At 42.7% G+C, this 18,707-nt stretch overlaps 1 protein-coding gene across 2 annotated transcripts in view; it reads right to left on the bottom strand.

The window, feature by feature from the left end:
- LOC116949700 (peripheral myelin protein 22-like) overlaps nucleotides 1-18,707 on the bottom strand; it is a 33,072-nt gene continuing 14,365 nt past the window's right edge. Inside the window, exons 2-5 of one of the 2 annotated variants that reach the window (XM_032967302.2) lie at nucleotides 16,648-16,752; nucleotides 10,799-10,901; nucleotides 9,525-9,668; nucleotides 1-6,811 (exon numbers count right to left, since the gene is read on the bottom strand). In XM_032967302.2, coding sequence (XP_032823193.1) covers nucleotides 6,645-6,811; nucleotides 9,525-9,668; nucleotides 10,799-10,901; nucleotides 16,648-16,725 — 492 coding nt within the window. In that variant the 5' untranslated portion in view covers nucleotides 16,726-16,752 and the 3' untranslated portion in view covers nucleotides 1-6,644. The remainder of the gene's footprint in view (nucleotides 6,812-9,524; nucleotides 9,669-10,798; nucleotides 10,902-16,647; nucleotides 16,753-18,707) is intronic. The other variant, XM_032967303.2, reaches the window with a different exon arrangement.

Genomic DNA, 18,707 nt, shown 5'->3' with positions numbered 1-18,707 from the left:
TATGCGTCAATGTCCTTTATTGATGATACAAAAACTTCCCCTGCCAGAAACAATAACACTCTTCTAAAACACAACATTAAAAAAACGCAAAGCAGTTTTTGTTTCAGTTTGACAAGGCTCTACGGAAAGAATTGAAAAACCCACTAAAAGCCAAGCAAAAGCAAATTAAAACCATTTCTAATGACTCGTGCCAACTGCTACACAGTCCACCGCTAATTAAACTAACAAGCGTGTCGCTTTTAAAAGTCAAAGCCGGGTTCACACTGGACAATGTACAAGATCAAAACATACCAACATGAATATTCTGAGGAATTTTAAGACGTAACCTGTGATCTTAAAAGAAACCAGACTACCCAGTTCAGGGGCAACTTTCAATTCCCAATTATTATTTTTTCCATCGAATACGGAACATCAAGGAACTTCACGATCATTATCCGTGCCACGTGCCCAGTTGTGTCAAGCCTTGCGCCATTGCCGCCGACGCCCAATTGCAGCGGGTGGCACGGAAACACCACAATTCAAGCTGAACTGTAACCAAGCACAGATTATCGATCCGATCATTGATACCCGAGGAACCACTCAGGGATCCTGTTTCATGGAAGGGGGCACTGGATGAACGACCCACCTGACCTTCATAAAAATTCAGCCAACCAATGGAGCGCCGCTGAAGTAGGTTTACGTGCTAATGCGGGTTACATCGCAGGATCGTGCGATGTGGCGGCAACGTCTTGGGGAGGGCCTTCATCCCGCAGCGGATTGACCATGGCTGACGGCGATTAATCTTATTACCTGGTCAGAGCACACAGCCCACGTAGGGTCAAGAGGGCAAAGGCAATGTAGTTTTGATTACCCGCTAATAATTCTGCCGGTGTGAAATGCCCGCACCCTAGTGTCAAGTGTGAACACGCCTTAAAAACTAGCCACATTACACGTCACCTACATGAGCGTTTATACACTGTACACAAGATATATAATTGTTTTGGATTAAGACATCCCTCGTGAAATTAAAATCCCATGCTTTCAATAAAATGTCTTGTAGGATCTTACAGCATTTGTACATTCCAACAATGTGTTTCTTAGAGTTTCTCCCCCACAATATGAATCTCTGTTTTATATAATCCTACAACACATTTTGATATTAGGATTTTTCATGGGATGAAAAGTAAATTACAAAAGTTAGAACCGGTTTTTTTATTTGCTGGGTTTAAAAAAAATCTAAACATTTATATAGTTATTTTATGCATCTAAACAATACAAGTAAAAAATAGAAACGGATAATCCATACATTGAGTGGAAAAATATTTGGCACATTCCATTATTATAATTGACAATTTTTATAAAGCACATTGCGCGTAGAATTTCGTTCACATTGGGTCTCACTCTTTACAGATGTAGATCAATTTAGGTAAACATCTTCCATCACAAATTAACTTTGTTATTCATTTGGATTGACATCTGTAATGTCAAGTACGGTGAATTAGATTTAGCACCATTCCATTCAAAGTTATTATTTCCGTAAAAATATTTATAATGGATACAAAAGGCAATGCAAACACATACAAATGCCGATGTCTAATGTATTGCAATTATTCATTCACATTTGTGCTAAGGAGTTGTTACATCACTGAGGTGCCCGATTAAAACTGCAACGACGAAATAAATCCCGTAACGTTCTTTGAAACATGGTAACTTGTAGCTAACCATGGCAGTATGTATTAAATCCTGTTAACTCCAAAGCGTTGTTGCATCGGCATGCAGCAATAAACTGCCTTTCACATCAGATTTCATTTTGGGAAGTGCAAAAATGTATCCACCCAATGTAGCCATGGAAATAAAAGGTATTTATCCGAAGTGTAAATATGGATAGATTATTGCCCAGCATGGTAGAATAGCCACTATATGCTCGAGCAAATTAATCCAAAACATTCTTCCAAAATATATTTCCTGAAACATATTTTTGCAGCTCATTTTACAGTAATGAAATCGACTCGAGATATATTTCTATCTTAAACAAAAAATAAATCCTCGTTTTGAACATTTGAGATATTATGTCATAACCTACAGTTTAAAACAATGAAAGACTGCCCTGCATTGGTGTCAAATTAACAATATTTCATCGGATGAGCTACACAGCCAAGCGGTACAATGTCATCTATGCACCAGTCAAGTCTCTTTAGATCATGTTCTTTATTTTTTGCAATTGTACAATTGAGCATTATGGCTTAACATTGGGATGGGATTCATCAAAAAGGTTCCAAGTGGCCATCATACAAGAAAGGGGAAACCGATCAGAGCAGCAACCACCCCATGCTGGCTTTCAATAGTATCACCCATATTTGTAAGGGTCACATGGAATGGTTTTGACCAATCACAAGTCCACAGAAGCCATGACGTTCAATGTTAAGGCACAATTTCAAACAACAGCTTCCAGGGATTTATTGTTGAAGAGCTATGCCAGCATACAAATGCTGTCGTTGAGTTGTGACTCTTTAAAATGTATTAAAATCTAAGATCGTTTCCAGTCAACTTTACATAGTGATTAGTAATATTGCAAAAACAGGGTCGAACACTTAAGGGTCGGATTTCTAGAGTATCATGAATGCGCGATGCTTCTTTAGAGCTAATCGTATTTATCTACGATGTTACAGTCAAGTTGCAAAGCACTTGCAGAAATGCCTGACGAAAAGAAATGTACAACACTGCTTTATTATCATCACAACAGCTGATCTTCGGCAAGTCTTGGGACTTGGGGATGCGAAACCTCTCGCATGCGTGAAAACAGTGATCGGTGAGATAACAACTTGGACGCGTAAATCTGAACCCATGACCTCATCACCTCTTGCTGATCGCCTTGCCTTGTCAGCAAGGTCTCTGAACCATGGAGCCGCTGACCCAATCAGCAGGCAGACTTTAATGAGGGCCAAAGCCTTTATTTAAAACCAGAAAATTCCGTTGCAGGTTAGGGATAAATACAATGATGTTCATCGTAGCCAATTAAAACATTTCGGTACAGATGAATAAAATGTCCACATCATGATTAATAGTAACTAAGGACAGTTAACCGTATGGAAATATACCATGCTTCTAATTATGAATCTGCAACAAAATTCTTCCAAAAAAGCATATAGACATAATTTCAATATATATTTCATATCCAATGCCCAAATCCATGACTGCAAATGGTAAATATCGTTCTAAAAATAATAATAGAACGAATGTATTGGTTGCAAATAAAATGTTGTCAAAAGATATTCCAATGGAGTGTTTTTGTTTAAACTTTAACAAAGCAATATAATGAAACTTCACAACGCTGGCAAATGTATGATTACATTTAATATACCGATGATGATAATGGGCAATGTACTGTTGCCTTATTTATTAGTTGTATAAAAAAAATTATGCCAGGCAACATAGCATTGAGTGGAAGCGGTGGTATTGGCGTTAACACAATGAGCTAACCACGGTGGCGAGATGTTAACTACTTTGCCGCATGGGTTCGAACCCGACCCTGACGCATGTATATTTGGAGTTTACATGTTCTATCCATAGACGTGTTTTTTCCTCCGAGCCCTCCGGTTTTTTCCCTCCTCATTTCGAATCAACTTGCATTTCGTGTAATTGACTGATAAGCCACTTTTCGTTTTAGCTATAATTTGTGGCCAGCTCAGCGGGCCTTTTATTTGACCTTACCTGGTAAAAGAAAAAGTTAGTTAGCCATGAACCCTGGCGGTACAAATTCGATTCTCATCAACGGTCAACATCAGTGGCCAAGACTCGGTACTGCTCCTTCCACTCTTCACCAACCTGGACTCACCAGGATGGTTTAGTATGCTATAAAACAAAACAAAAACATTAAAAACATGGAGTGGGGAGGGCTTGATCCATGAGTGGAACGACAATGTTAAATAGTAATTATAGTTTCCAGCCGTAGTAAATGGATAATTGGAAATTTTTGAAATATATTGCCGTTTATTCGTTCACTCCCGATTCTCAGGCGAGACGCATAACATGTAAGATATGCAAGTCAGCTATGCTTGCTTCTTAATAACCTTCCCCAAACCTTTATTTAATAGAATTCTAATGATTTACTGCCACATTTGATGTGTTTCCGAATTTGTGTTGGGTTTACCAAGGTACCATATGTATGTAACGTGTTAACACATTTGGCTCCGAAAAAATGTAGTGTTTCAAACATCACAATTGGATATCCTTTAAATTACTATATTTATTCGTAAACAAATGTAAGTTTTATAGGCGTATCTTTTTGTACGATTCAAGACGCTGAGTAGTGTGGCTGTGCCTCTGGCAACCTTTTCCCAAAGTATGTATTAGTCAAACAGTAGCAAACACTGTACGTATGTATGCACGCGTGTAAAATAAACCCCAGTGACGTTACACGAAGCCAGAACCCAGATGGAATGAATGCAAAACAAAAAGAGATAAATAAGACTAATTTCCTAGTGACATGCCCGAACAATAATAACGCGCAGCCAAACAAAGCAGTGTAAAGACAGTGGCACTTGCGGCAACAGTTGTGGATGTTTAATTATGGCCCACAATTTATAATCGACTACTTTCGTTAGCTATAAATTAATTGGCGCGAATGCGTAGACGTATACTGTACCCGTACGCACGCACAAGTACTTTCGGATTTAGTTTAACATATTTGTTTTCATTACAAGAATTAAAATGGTAACATTTTCTTAGAGTATACGGTTATTTAGTAGGATAACGCTGCTTTAATAAGTGCCCATACACTAATTAAGAGTCTGGCCCTTGTCATAAAAATGTGGAATTTATATAGCTTTGGCTCTGGGCTATCTCTGCCTCAAATATCATTGATGTCGAAGACGCTGACTTGCTACTGGACTATAATTCCAAACGGTTTTCTGGTAAACATACAATACTGGTTGACCGAACATCGACGTAATGTTATTCATTTACTGCTGCTGAAACAAGGATGTTAATCGTGAGAGGGGGGGGGGGGTCGTTAACCATCATTGCAACTGTGTGCCCAACTATTGTTTGTGTATGTTAGAGGGGTGCCCTGTAGAAGGGGTGAAGAAAGAAAGAGATATTTGGCGAATCCGCTGAAGTTTAGTGGATTCATGTGAAAATGCCAATGAAGCCATAGCTTCTTCCCCGGGGGTTACGATGGGGTCATGTTTGCCGGCAAGAGGGCCTGCTGCCCGAGCCAGCCGTCTAATCAGACGTCCGCATGTTAAGTGGAAAAGGCAAACCGCAGTGTCTGATTTACTAAGAGGAAGGTGTAATTGTGAAAGCCCATGCTTATCCTATGACACCCGATCATCCGCGCGATATTGTACACGACTCCACACGAACTTTCAAAGAATTACGAGGTCACCTGAATGTGTCTTAGTAACAAAAAAAAACTTTAGGAACCAAAATACGAACGCAAGATTAATATAAACACTGTTAACGCACGTTTAAAAATTACGCCTGAAAGTTGTTTGTTTTTTTCCTTTTCTTTCTTTACCACAATAACTGAGATGCACAAACCACCACCGCCGCCTTAAACGTTGGAAATACATTATTGGCAAAAGGTTAAAGGCAACTCTGCTTCCTAATGTTTATTCAAGGCAAAACAAATCTTGTTTATATTTCTTCAGCGTTAAAGCACTTGGAAACAAAAAGGAATCTGTGTGTTTGTAATCGCTGAACACACGTGCTTAAAAATCCTTGCACACGACGGATTCACACAACTCAGCGAGTCACCTTTTTTCATACAAGCAGCATTAAACGTAAATCAGCCTCCTTTTCATGTATTTGACACATATGGGTTTTCGGGGTGCTCATACACATGGTCACCTGCCGAGTTGGACAGATGGATGAGTTACATAAATATTGGGAATGAAAGTTGCCTTGTTTGTGCTGCACGTGCGTCGCTGGCACGCTTAGCGATTGCTAAGAAAAACACATGGGTGACACGTGTGTATATTTTTCGCTTGCTTCTTTACATATGGCCTTTTTAAGTTTGCTAAGAATGTTTCATGACTTACAGTGTGCGCGCACACATTTCCTTCCTTTCGCTAGTAAATCCGTGGTGATTCTACTGTATGTGCCAAGCCTGAGGGGCCAACCTCACCATTCCTCACCGCATATCAAATTAAAATATATAACTTTAAAAATTGTAATCAAGCAAGAAGTCACTCCCACTATCAACATCTGTGTGTTAATAATTCTAATAATTTGTGCCCATAGGATTCAGGATTACCTATTTAATGTGTACGTTAATTAATAACAGTAATGATAAACAAAAAGGAACTAGACTCAAATATTCACCACATTTTTTTTTAAAAGCAGGCGATTGAAACCAAAAAATGTAGGTTTAAAAATGTCTGAGTCATTTTGCCAGCACTGTAAACAAAAAACAAAACCAATGGCGCATTTTTAATCAAGGGAAACGCTCTGTAACGCTTCAATACATTGTGAGTGAATAATAGAAAACTAAAACATAAAGAGATAGCAAAGATAAAAAGAAGACTTTGCCAGCACATAGCTGCACTTTTAATTTCTTTTTGCGTGTATTTAATTGTAACCACTACCGCAGAGATTCAGTGGCCAAAATGCCGTGTGTGACTGGGATGCTTTTTTTTGTACGGAAGTGCCTGGGGGCATGCAGCTTAGGAGCGCTTCCGCAGGAAGACGTAGATGAGGCCGTTGATGAAGGTGAGTCCAGCGGCCACCCACGCGATGATGTAGGAGTGCCCAAAGTTGCCCGAATTGTACGGTACGTTTGTGGAGGGGTACTGGCCGGTGTATACCGCAGCGGCCGCGATCACGCACAGACCTGCACGGGCGGGCGAGACACAAAAATGAAAAGGCGTTTGCGCGCGATTAGGCCGTTACGCTCTTCGTTGACGTGCGGGGGGCCAGCACGTGACGACTTATTTTTTTTGTTTTAAGCGTAATTTTCCTCATTTCTTTCTCCCACGTGAAAATAAATATAGTTTGGTGTGAGAATCATTGCTATCGTTACGACTTCGTACGACAGGGTTTCCCAAACTCCAGTCCTCGCAACCCACCACGCTACGTCTCTCCTCGTTTACCAATTTACACCCCCCCCCAATGAAATGCAAATTGACATGTTCCACGCTGCACGCGCCCGATGATCGTTGAACACGTCAGCGCGTGTGACACGCTCAACAATTAACGTTGTCTGCATCACGCGGAATACGTGTGCGCAAAAGCATATTTATTAGAAAATACCTAGTCAAAAAGGGTGAAGTAGTGGATATACTATAGCTGATGATAGGTATTAAGTGATGCTTATTCCCATTACTGGTCCTGAACCAGTAACCAACATTCCAGATTCCTAAGCCAGAGACCAATTTTATATTTGGGAAAACAAACGGTTAAGTAATAATGAATTACTGAATGCATTTACTTTTCATTTTCCTATTTACAGTTTTGTTAAATTGAAAAAAAACGCGTCTTGTTAATAGAGCCAGTTCAAGCAAAGCTTTAGATCTCAATGTGTACACGTGCGCACGCACACACACACACACGCGCGTGGAACACGTGTACACACATTGAGATCTAAAGCTTTACTTGAACTGGCTCTATTAACAAGACGCGTTTTTTTTTCAATTTTAACAAAACTGTAAATAGGAAAATGAAAAGTAAATAGACAAGGAATGCATTCAATAATTCATTATTACTGAACCGTTTGTTGTCCCAAATATAAAATTGGTCTCTGGCTTAGGAATCTGGAATGTTGGTTACTGGTTCAGGACCAGTAATGGGAATAAGCATCACTTAATACCTATCATCAACCATAGTATATCTACTACTTCACCCTTTTTGACCAGGTATTTTCTAATAAATATGCTTTTGCACCAAACAACCTTAGTCAAAGACGTATATTTGATATCTGTCTGTTTACATTATTATGCAATAATCAACCCACATCTCTTTAACTTTTCTGTATCTAAACTATTATAATGAACAGTTTAAAAGCATTTATCCGCCGCCAGCTTGCGTTACAGAAATACAATTTCAATCACGTTAGTTTATGTTTGTGCAGCAATTTCGATTCCTCATGGAACGCGGTTTCCTTTGCTCAGGATTAACTAATTACTTTATTGCTGTACTTTACTTGCTTTGTTTTGCTTTTGTTCCATTTTGGTGACCTCCCCAGGTCACTCTTGCAAAATGAAACTTATCCTGGTCTCTTGAGTTAAGCAAATAAACTTAAAACCTAAGCGCTCGTTATCATAATACATGTATGCCGGGCGTTTTTGGCAGCCGAATTCCAAGTCGACCCCACTTCCGCTTGTTAAAATAATACCGCCATGTCCACTCGTTAAAAGAAATAGTTTCTCGATTTGTACCAGGTATTTAAAAATGTTCACGCTTGATTATTGCTAGTGACTGTAAGCTGCCCTTGTCAATGTTAATATTACAATCGGTTTTTGCACTCGTAAGGCGTCTAATTGGCACCTCATATGAGCCGATCACAGAGCAGAAGGGACATGGGACAGTTGGAAAGATGCACAAATCATATTTTAAGGCTGGAGCGATGGTGCAATGGCTAGAGCACTGCACGATGAACCCGGTGACCCGAGTACAATTCCCAGCCACGGCAAACATCAGTGGCGAGCGATATCTGAAAGCGTCCTGGGCTTCCCGTTTTTGCCACCTTACATTGACCAATGTGCCGAAGTATGGACAAGCAGCACCCACGACCGAAAAACAGTAGGTAGGCCTTCACCTCGCAGATGATCATCATTATTATCAACATTATCATTGATGCTTCTAGCCCACTGGACTTGTAATCCAGAGGTTGCCAGTTCGATTCATTCGTGCCAACAGTGGTATGAGCAAGCAATTGCTGTGCTGTATCTTAACCTTTATTTAACATTATTAGTACACTAAACTATGGTTTTATTTTACCAGGTAAGGCCCAATGAGCTATAGAGCTCTTTTTCAAAAGCGACCCTTGCCACAAATGATAGGTCAATCAAGTGAGTTGTCACGTGGTAATGTATAGCAACCCAAATACTCTAAACGCATGCTTCTAAATGTGGAGGGAAAAACCGGAGGACCCGGAGAAAAATCCTCGCGACCACGGGAGATTATGCAAACTCCAAATATACAGGCATCAGGGTTGGGACCAAACCCACGACCCCTATACCAGGCGAGGTAGTTAACATCTCACCACCGGCCAGGTGGCTCAGCGGTAGAGCGAGAGGCTCGGAATCGAATGGTTGGGAGTTTAAATTCTGGTCGGGGTTTGGCTCGGCCCATCATCACCCCGGGGTCTTTAAAACGATTATCACTTTGTGCAAAAGTCAACAGTGGCTGTGTGCTATGGATAGCCTCGCCCACGCCAAAGCAATGTAGATTTCCCCACCACTGGCCCAGGGCTCTTAAGCGGGACACGGGCACTGCGTCAATGCTCAGTGGAGCAGGAATGACCAGGCAGCAACGCCACTGCGGTCGCGTGGAAACAACGCGGGGCCCCTCTGTGGGAGTGGGCGCAGCGGTGCGCGCTCACGTACTGGCCAGCAGGAGGACGCCGCCAGAGATGACGAAGCGGCCGCCCTTCTTGAGGCGGTAGAGCTGGAAGACGAAGAGGCCGAGCGCCAGGCAGGCGAGGATGACGGACAGGATCATGAGAGCCTGCACCGCCTGCAGCCACGGTTCTGAAGGCGTGAGGAGCAATATGTGAGTTTAGAGCAGCACGGGGTGAGTCTGGAAACTTCGTCTTCATTAAGTCTTCCAAACAACATGTCACTCAGTTCAGGCGCCACCCCGAACCCCATTCTATCCCTACCTTTTAGTCTCTTTCCCATCATTTGTGGAACTCTCCATGACACTCAACAAATTAACGGTCTCCCAACCGACCCCTCATTTCAAATGTAGCTGTTGCCTGACTACCAATCCGGTTTGAATGGTTTTCCACCTTCACATCCGATTGTGTGCCCCCCCCCGACGTCAGCCGCCCCTGCGATGAGACCCTCCCCAATGAGAGTCGAGCGCTCTATTCGAACTCGCGAGCAGCCGCGATACCCGGCGAGTGTATAATTATTTATTTAATATAACAGGGTTTGCCGCTCGGCATCCCTAACACTTGTATGAGGGGGTACACGGTTAAGCTGCACTTCTATGGTTCTGGAAATGTACAAGTGAGGTGAATGAAACTTATCCTATCTTTCAAGGTATTCCCCTGCTAAATATGCATTCGTCCTGCCCCTTTGCAAATACCTTAACGAGTAGAATTATTTAAGCCGCTATTTCAAGACACCTATTACGTATGTATAGTTATTTTTTATGACCGATTTGTAAAAAAAAATTACGCTTTCCAAGTAAAGCTGAAAGCGTTAATGCATCGGCGGCTGTCCTGTCTGGCTGCAAGACGGGGAGCGGTCGTGATGACTCTTAAAACGATGATCAAACATCAACAAAATACGAGTATAAAATTGTGCTGATATCACGAGGTCGTCTCGTAGCTTGGCTTGCAATGCGAACATTATTATCAGGAACTATACATATCCGAGGACAATGGCGTGTTGGAAAGTGTCGCGGAAATCCAAGCACATGCATGATTTTTCTTCCTTATTACAATCCGGCGCGTACATCACGAGCTTCAGAATAGATGTTGCTCAACGAGTCATCATCGCAGCGTTATTCTCCGACTCTCACGTGGCGGCAGCATTCGATTCAAACGGGTTGCTGCAAGTTAAACGCATCAGTGGCCTTTAAGACATCCAGTGGTAAAACTTCCCCTGGAAGAGGGCTCAAGCTCCTCAGTCACTGCACATCGAGATCACACCTTGAGCCTGCAAGGCTGCGTTGCAATTCCAGACATCTGCAGATTGTATGCAAGACTGCCACAGGTCAAGCACGTTGCTTCCATTCGCTGACACCCACCAAGCCTGCACACAGCATAGGAAGGGACAAACAAAAAGCATCTCACGCTATGGACTACGCATTTGTAAAAACGCAGCATTTTCGATATGTACATTATCTGTAAATTACTGATCACCGAGTACAAGATGACATCAATGCAACCGGGATTAAAAAAAAATGACTAGGGAATTACAGGTGCTCCTAGGACGGGGGGTTGGCAACCTGCGGCTCCTTAAGGGCTGCCCCGTGACGTTATTTATTAACGAACCTACTCTTTAAATATTGAGTTGTTTTTTTCCCCCGGAATTCGAACAGAAAATGGCTCTTCTTGTTATTTTTGGTTGCAGGCCCCTGCCCTAGGAGGTGATATGCGAGACATACAGGTATATATATAGAAACGGAGAGAGAAAGTGATGGATAAGAAAAAATAGTGCAGAGCAAAGTAGATCGAAGGGTGATTGGCAGTAAATACCGTCAAACTATCAACTATTTTTTATTTGACCCGATAAGGACCACTGAGCTATACAGCTCTTTTTCAGAAGCGACCTGGCCACAAAGGATAGCTCAACGAAGTGACTCATCATGTGGCGTTTTTTAGCCGCCAAATACTGTAAACACAGATTTCCATATGTGGAGAGAAAAACTGGAGGATCCGGAGAAAAATCCACCCGACCACAGGGAGAGAGACATGCAAACTCCAAATATATAAGCGTCAGGGTTGGGATCAAAACCCATGATCTCCTGCATACCAGATGAGGGAGTTAACATAATGGCTTCCTATTGTCCACAATTTATTTGTAGGTAATGCAATACTATTTATTATTTGCAGGTTTCCCCATTGATGAGAGGATCCACACTATCAGTCTCCGCCATGGACGAGGAGTTCTCCTGTGCCACATTTATATTGGTCATCTTGCCAGATGTACTCAGGGCCACAGGCAATGAAAGTTAAACGTTTGATTGCATACTTGGATTCTTAAAACGCTCTACAGAGAATTTTACATACATATGATAACGGTGCAAAAGCATCCAAACGCTAAATTTAATTCAACTCAACACATTCGTCAATAACACCGTGGCCTTAACAAGTACATCATAGGCAACGTTGATGGCAGAGGCCCTTCTATGCAGCATGCAGAGAGGCCACAGAAGTGGGGTGAATGAAATTGAATTGCATTCCGGATGTAGGCCAACATAACTTGACTTGGTTCGAAAGTGTCCCGTTCAACTCCAGGATATTTCACTAAACCGTATCGTAACACGACATTATCCCCAATCTGTTTTACTCGGGATTAACCATCAGCATGCATATGCCACAAAAGCCACCGTGTAAGCTGGCATTTCAACATTTGTTTGTGCAGCGCTTTTCAAACTTTGGGAGATTGGCAACAACTACAAGTTTTAAAAAAATACAGTTTTTGCCAAGAGGCCTACAATATATTTTTTTATTCCATCTCGTTTGCCCTTAGCGTTTTGTTATACCGATCTGCTTAAGGTACCAACACGTCCGTTCGCCAAACAGGCTCCCCAAAGAAACTTGTAGGATAATTTTCAATGCACGAACGTGGTAGCTGACACACACACACACGTGCGGATGGCAGTTCTACTCAAACAGATCCCCCGCATGTTAATGAACATTTTCGCAATGCCTAACATTTTTCTTTCCTCATACAAGAACTCGTGGAATGTAAGTAGGCTGTGCCAAAATGAAGGGCAATTTGATGATTAACATAAGCAAGTGCTGCGCTTAATATCATGTAATGTTGCGGTGCTTAGCGATACTGTGATGAATAATACGATACAAGGCCCACAGTAAACGCAGTCCAGTTTGCGAAATATCATATCGTGATTATCATGGCTCATAAACACTGTGGAAAATGTTTAATTTCTTCACACAAAATATTTAGGAAAATACAAAAGTAGAATAACGTTGTAATTAGCTATGAACCATAAAACTGTTTGCCTTTTTTGTTGCGAAATGTGCATTATAAGCAGTAAAGGTTGTCAAGTTGCAACGATTAAAATATTTTATCATGGCAGGCTTACGTTGAGTTGAAGAATGTTTTAAAGTAATCTTTATTTGTATTGGAAGTACAGTAAAACGTAGAAAAAACTATGGAATGACATTGTGAAATACAATTGGAAAGTTACGTGAAGCTAATATCATGATCATCGTTATTACTTAACGAGGGATAATGTCGGTCATGTTGAGTAGAAGATGGCTTTTTCTGGTTTAAACTATCCGAATCATTTCATCACTTCCACTAAAATAGGCCAGCTTAGTGTAAGTGTGATTGGACACATACACGTTTGGAATAACTCCAGGGGGTGAGAATAGAAACACATGGATGAGAGAACAGACACTATTTTCATCCCTCACATGCAGATTTTATCGACATTTAATGAAACAACCAAAAAAATGGCACCAGAAAAATGCAACATGAAAGTGACGCTAAACACAACAACAAAAAACTTGTAGTTGTCAAATACAAAAGAGCCCTCAACGTGCCAATGCGGCAATAGAGAGTCTTTTAGGCAGATGCTGTTGTTCGCAAACGCCTATGAAGACAGGGGAGTGCGGGAGGTGGCAGCACCACGTTTAGTGGGATTTTTTATCACATTGTAGGACCAGTACTGACGGGAAGTCCAAAACCGATTCAGATGCCACTCGCCACCGATCTAAGCCGTGATTGGGGATCCCCAGTTTAGCCTCAAACAATCTGCTGGAGCAAGTGCTGTTAGCCAGAACCTATGAAGGCCGGAATGGAGCACGAGGAGTGGGTGGCCACTCCCATACACGCGTACGCACACACACACACACGAGCAATATTGTATTACGGATCTGTTTTGCACTGTACTAATGGACTAGGTCAGTGTATGGTCATTCACATTCACATGCAAGTCACATTCTATAGATTTTTTGAAGAGCAGTCATACTAGGGACCGATATATCCCGTGTGCTATGGCATACACATATGACAAGGCGTATACCCAAATTAACCACTTTTTGTGGCACTTGTCAAAAGTAACACTTTAGCTAAAATTTTATTTTTGTATTTGCGTTGTCGGCTTTTACCACCCCCCCCACCCCCCTGTGGATACAAAGTGGAACCGGTTTATAAATCCTTCACGGGAGAGGCAATGACAAAATAACCCCGAATGTAAGCTACTGGAACTTAAGCAGTTGGGGTGACAAGTCTGTCTGTGGCTATACCAGGTGTTGTAGGCCTGAGCTGTGAGATGGAAAATGGATGGCAAGACAACAATGGACCCTTCATTCGATCTGAGTTGCTTTGAGTGTTACCCCACTCTCTTATACATTTGTTTTGTTCAGGGTACTAATTCATCGGTACTGCTGGGCAGGATTTCGCAGGTTTTTGCTGCAAAGCTCTTCGATGTGTTTTCAGGTTGTACCTGCGTCTTGTCAAGCATAATGTCCGACGTTTCACTCCGAAACATCAGATTAAAATGCCGAATAACAAACTGAAGCCAGGATCAGATAGCTCATTGAGGCAATTGCCAAACATCGCAATGCAGGACCCTCCTGAAAATAGAATCCTGAGAATCAACAGGCCATTCCTGGGCAAATAGGGAGCATTATTATTAACTCCACTTTGGCTGCTCTGATTCTGACACAGCTCTGCATGTGGAATTTGCGTGCTTTGATGGCCCACCACACAGTTACTCTCCATCACCACTCGCTTACCACTCGCCTTCAGGGACAAAACGCCCGACGGTTTGACCTCTGCAAGGGAGAGGGCAACGAAGCCAGGCACCAACGCAGCCTGACCACTGCAGAGCCACAGAACTAAATTCTTCCCTCCACGTGGAATGTTTGCCAAATTGAATCGCAATGCTGGTGATGCTATGCAACCGCCTTCTGTCGTGTCGCCCTGTTTTTACTTTTCACTTCAACATTTTATTTACCCAGCAGAGCCTCAATGAGTCTCACGATTCTTTAATGGAGGGTCCTGCTGAGTTTTTTTGGTGAGGGAACGATGTTGCCACGTCTTTTCCCCAATTGAGTCATTTTTGCTGGTAATATTTCAAATGCGTCAAATGTAAACCGTGACGCCGGCATACGTGGCCTACTCTTTTTTTAATAACTTCACAGAATCTTTCACGTCCACTGTTGGCAGACAGCGGTTTGTTGCTCTACAGGGGGCCGCGCGTGGCCAAAACTGCAAACCTCAGCAGCAAGTGGCAAGCGAACGCTCATTCGCCGAAAACGCTCCACAATCATGAAGGATTAACCGGTGGCACAATTTAGAAGATCATCATTTGCACTCCATTGTGTTTTACCACGTGTGTTTTGGCGCACAATGTCCAACGTTTCCCTCCAAGCCCGACAACAACACGCACTTCAACCTGAAACTCAGCGGAGGGCTACAGCAGCACTACTGGGAAAACCTACCGAGTTGTAAGAGTGTGCAATTACTTAATGCTGCTGTCAATGAGACTTGGGCCGAAGCCAAAATGTCAATGTGGTGCGATATCAAAAGAACCCAAACTGTCCGAGGGAATTAAATGAATTATTCAGCACTTCAAATTCCGTGGCATCTCTGAGCATTTTTTTTTTATCAGCCATCATATACACGATCGTTTTTTCCCCCCCACATCACAGTCTACTACGTAACATTCTTAGAAACCGAAGCCAAACACACAGAGCTCCACACCCTCTGCTGGGGTGGATGGTTAAGCAGGAGTCACATTTTTTGTGGTAATTTAGGTGCGGAGAATTTGGAATTTCGACCATGCGGTGTACGTACGCGTTGCAGCGCAAGCAGATTTGTGTTGAGCAGCTGTTGTCAAACGTCGCTGGACTGCGAACGGCCAGCGGGCGAGTATTTTGCATTGTCACATTCTGGGGATGCAATTATTTATCAGCTAAAGCCTAAGGCCCAAATTAACCCATTATTTAACCCGAGTCTATAAAAAAAATACGTTTTGCGCAACGCTAACAGTTGTTTCGCCTATGGCAAGACTATGACAATACAGGAAATGACAATTATTTACCCAAATAATCCTCAAGAGCCTAGAGGCTCTCTTTCAGGCAAGCCCTAGCTATATTGGGACGTTTGGGCAATTCCATCAATGAGGCTTTGGCATGCAGGAAGAAACCAGAGTCCCCGGAAAACTCACAAACAGTCACGCACTGCAGTATCCCCACCACCAAGGATCCCTACGATCAGTCAGAATATTCATTTAATGCTCGAGGAATTCGATGAGCCTCTAAAAGTCATTTTCACAGATGTGCAGTAGGGGCGGGTCAGGACCTTACAACAACAAACAATACAAAAAACATGATAGCACTGCAAAGTATAGGAAAGGTAAACAAATTACTTAAAATATACAAATAAAACTAAACTATGTCTATCTTACCAGGTGAAGCCCACTGAGCTATTAGCTTCATCTTCAGAAGCGATCTGGCCACAGATGATAGCTCAACGAAGTGGCTTATCGCATGGAAATTTATAACAGCCAAATACTCTAAACGCATTGTTGCACTGGTGGTAGTCTATGCAAGTACTAACCAGGATCAACCCGACTGAGCTTCCAAGATCCGGCAAGATCGGGTGTATTTAGTAATTCAATATCGGGTGTCCTTAGTAATTCGGTCATAGCACCGACCAGCTCCCGCTGCCATGCGAATGTGGAATTTTCCCCACCGATTCAGAGCTGCCGATGTACACAAGCACCGCTCCAGTGGCCATTTGGGGCACGGAGATTCTCCGTTCTTGGCTGAACCCCGAGGTGAAACGAGATACTCACATTGTCAATGGTGGCCACAAAGAGGAGGACGATGTTCGCAATGTGCAGGATAAAGATGGAGATGAGCAGGGCAAACATCTTGCGATGATGACGGAGCTACTTCTGCTGTTGGGGAAACAAAAGCAGACGAGAGAAAAGAAACGTCGTCATTGTTGCGAGCACAGATTTTCCCCCGTGGTGTAACCATCTCCTGGCACGACATTTGAAACAACGGTGCAAGGTTTTGAAATCCCCCCCCCATCGCCGTCTGTATCCACCCAGCGGTGTAAATTTGGTGCACCTCAGTTGAACGGCAGGTCGCTTGTGGTGGAGAGGGTAAAGTGTGGTGGGTACTCCCACCTATTGCAAGATGTCTGGCCAGTTTGGAATTATAGGCCAAATATATTCCAGAGGGGATCTCTTCAGAACTCCCTCTAGTGGAGGCCCTTGTATCAGCAGTGGAATGAGCAAGTAATTCTAGTTCTAAACCTTTGATTTAACGTGGTTACTTGTACACACTACTATGAGCACAGCATACGTGTCATTTGAAATCAGAATCAGTATATTTATTTACCCTGGAGAAATCCGATGTGCTATATATGCTCTTTTTCACAGATGTCCAGTAGGGGGCGGGTCAGAAAGTTACAACAAACAACACGAAAAAAACTATAGGAGTGCAAAGTATAGGAAAGGTAAGCAAAGCCCTAAAAATAAATTAACTAAAACTCAACCTTTTCTTATTTTACCATTTAAAGCCCACTGGGCTATTAGTTCTTTTTCAGAAGCGGCCTGGACACATGATAATTCAACGAAGCTGCTTATCATGGGGAATTTTATAGCAGCCAAATCATCTAAGAGCATCGCAGCTGAGCATACATTTAAAAATGCAACCGCGTGGGTATGCTCCTTATACAATTAGCTAACACAACCACGTTTGTTTGCTGGCTACTTCATATTTTCGGGGGCCCATGCTTAGCAATTGTTTTATTTTCACAGCAATTGGAATGCAGTAGGTGTCAGTAGTAGCCCAAAAACACCCACGACTGGAGCTGTTAAGCGAAGTCACCAGGGCTTAATCTTGACTTAAAAGCTTTCGTGACTGCAGGAATTAATATTCTTTGGGTCTTTCGGTAAAGTCACGTAGATAGGTTCAAAGAAAATGAAACCAAAAACTACGACGTTTCGATCACAACACAAGCGATCGTCATCAGGTGAAATAATACAGACGTGAGAGCTGCCGAGGCAATCAAAAAATACCCTTTAAAAGTAGCTCATGAGCAAGCAGTACGTTCACAGTTTGCCAACAGAGTCATCAGTGCGTCGACCTTGACTACAATTACATTGTTTTCAATTTAAAGTCGCATTTTGGCTGCTGCATTAACGCTGCCAAGGGATGAAACACGACCCTTCTGTTCGCAGACAATGTTTAGTCCGTGTACACGAGCCGTTCGGGGCAATGGGTCTCGGCGGCTCAAGCAGCACACACGGTGGGAGTTGTGGGGGGGGGGGGGAGGGAAATCGTGCCCAACGTACCCCACACAACAACAAAAAACACTGCTCGCAATAGTTGATGCCACACCCACCCGTTGCTCACAAGACACACCAATTGTGGAGTGCGCCACTCCTTACAGGGGATGTTTCCACCCCGTCACCGACGTTAGGGGTTTATCTCTCTCTCTCTCTCACACTTCAATGAACTCTCGCAAACGCTCTTTTTTTGTGTTTCCCTTCTCTCGGACGCATCATCTCATCATCGGCCTTGGTCAATCCCCCGCTGGATGAAGGGCCAACCCAAAGCAAGTGCCATCTCTCGCGATCCTGCGATGTAAACGATCCACGTCCTCTCCTTGGCTGCCACTAGTCATCTCGTCATCCACGCAATTTCACTTTCACAGAGTTCCATACAAAGACCGCCGAGGAAAATGGGCTAATAATATATAATTGGTTAACCTACGAGCAAGATTTTAAATCTAGGTCAACCCCCCCCCCCCCAAATGTTTGCTTATCCACTCTTAAGCTTTATCGGTTTGCTCTTCGTTTATGCTCATGTATGCCAGGCATATATGTAAATAGTAAAACCA

The sequence above is a fragment of the Petromyzon marinus genome, chromosome 37 (assembly GCF_048934315.1).
Source record: "Petromyzon marinus isolate PM22_M1 ecotype Great Lakes invasive population chromosome 37, UKy_Petmar_22M1.pri1.0, whole genome shotgun sequence".
NCBI classification, from domain to species: Eukaryota; Metazoa; Chordata; class Hyperoartia; order Petromyzontiformes; family Petromyzontidae; genus Petromyzon; species Petromyzon marinus.
This window is presented reverse-complemented; position numbering and strand designations above follow the sequence as displayed.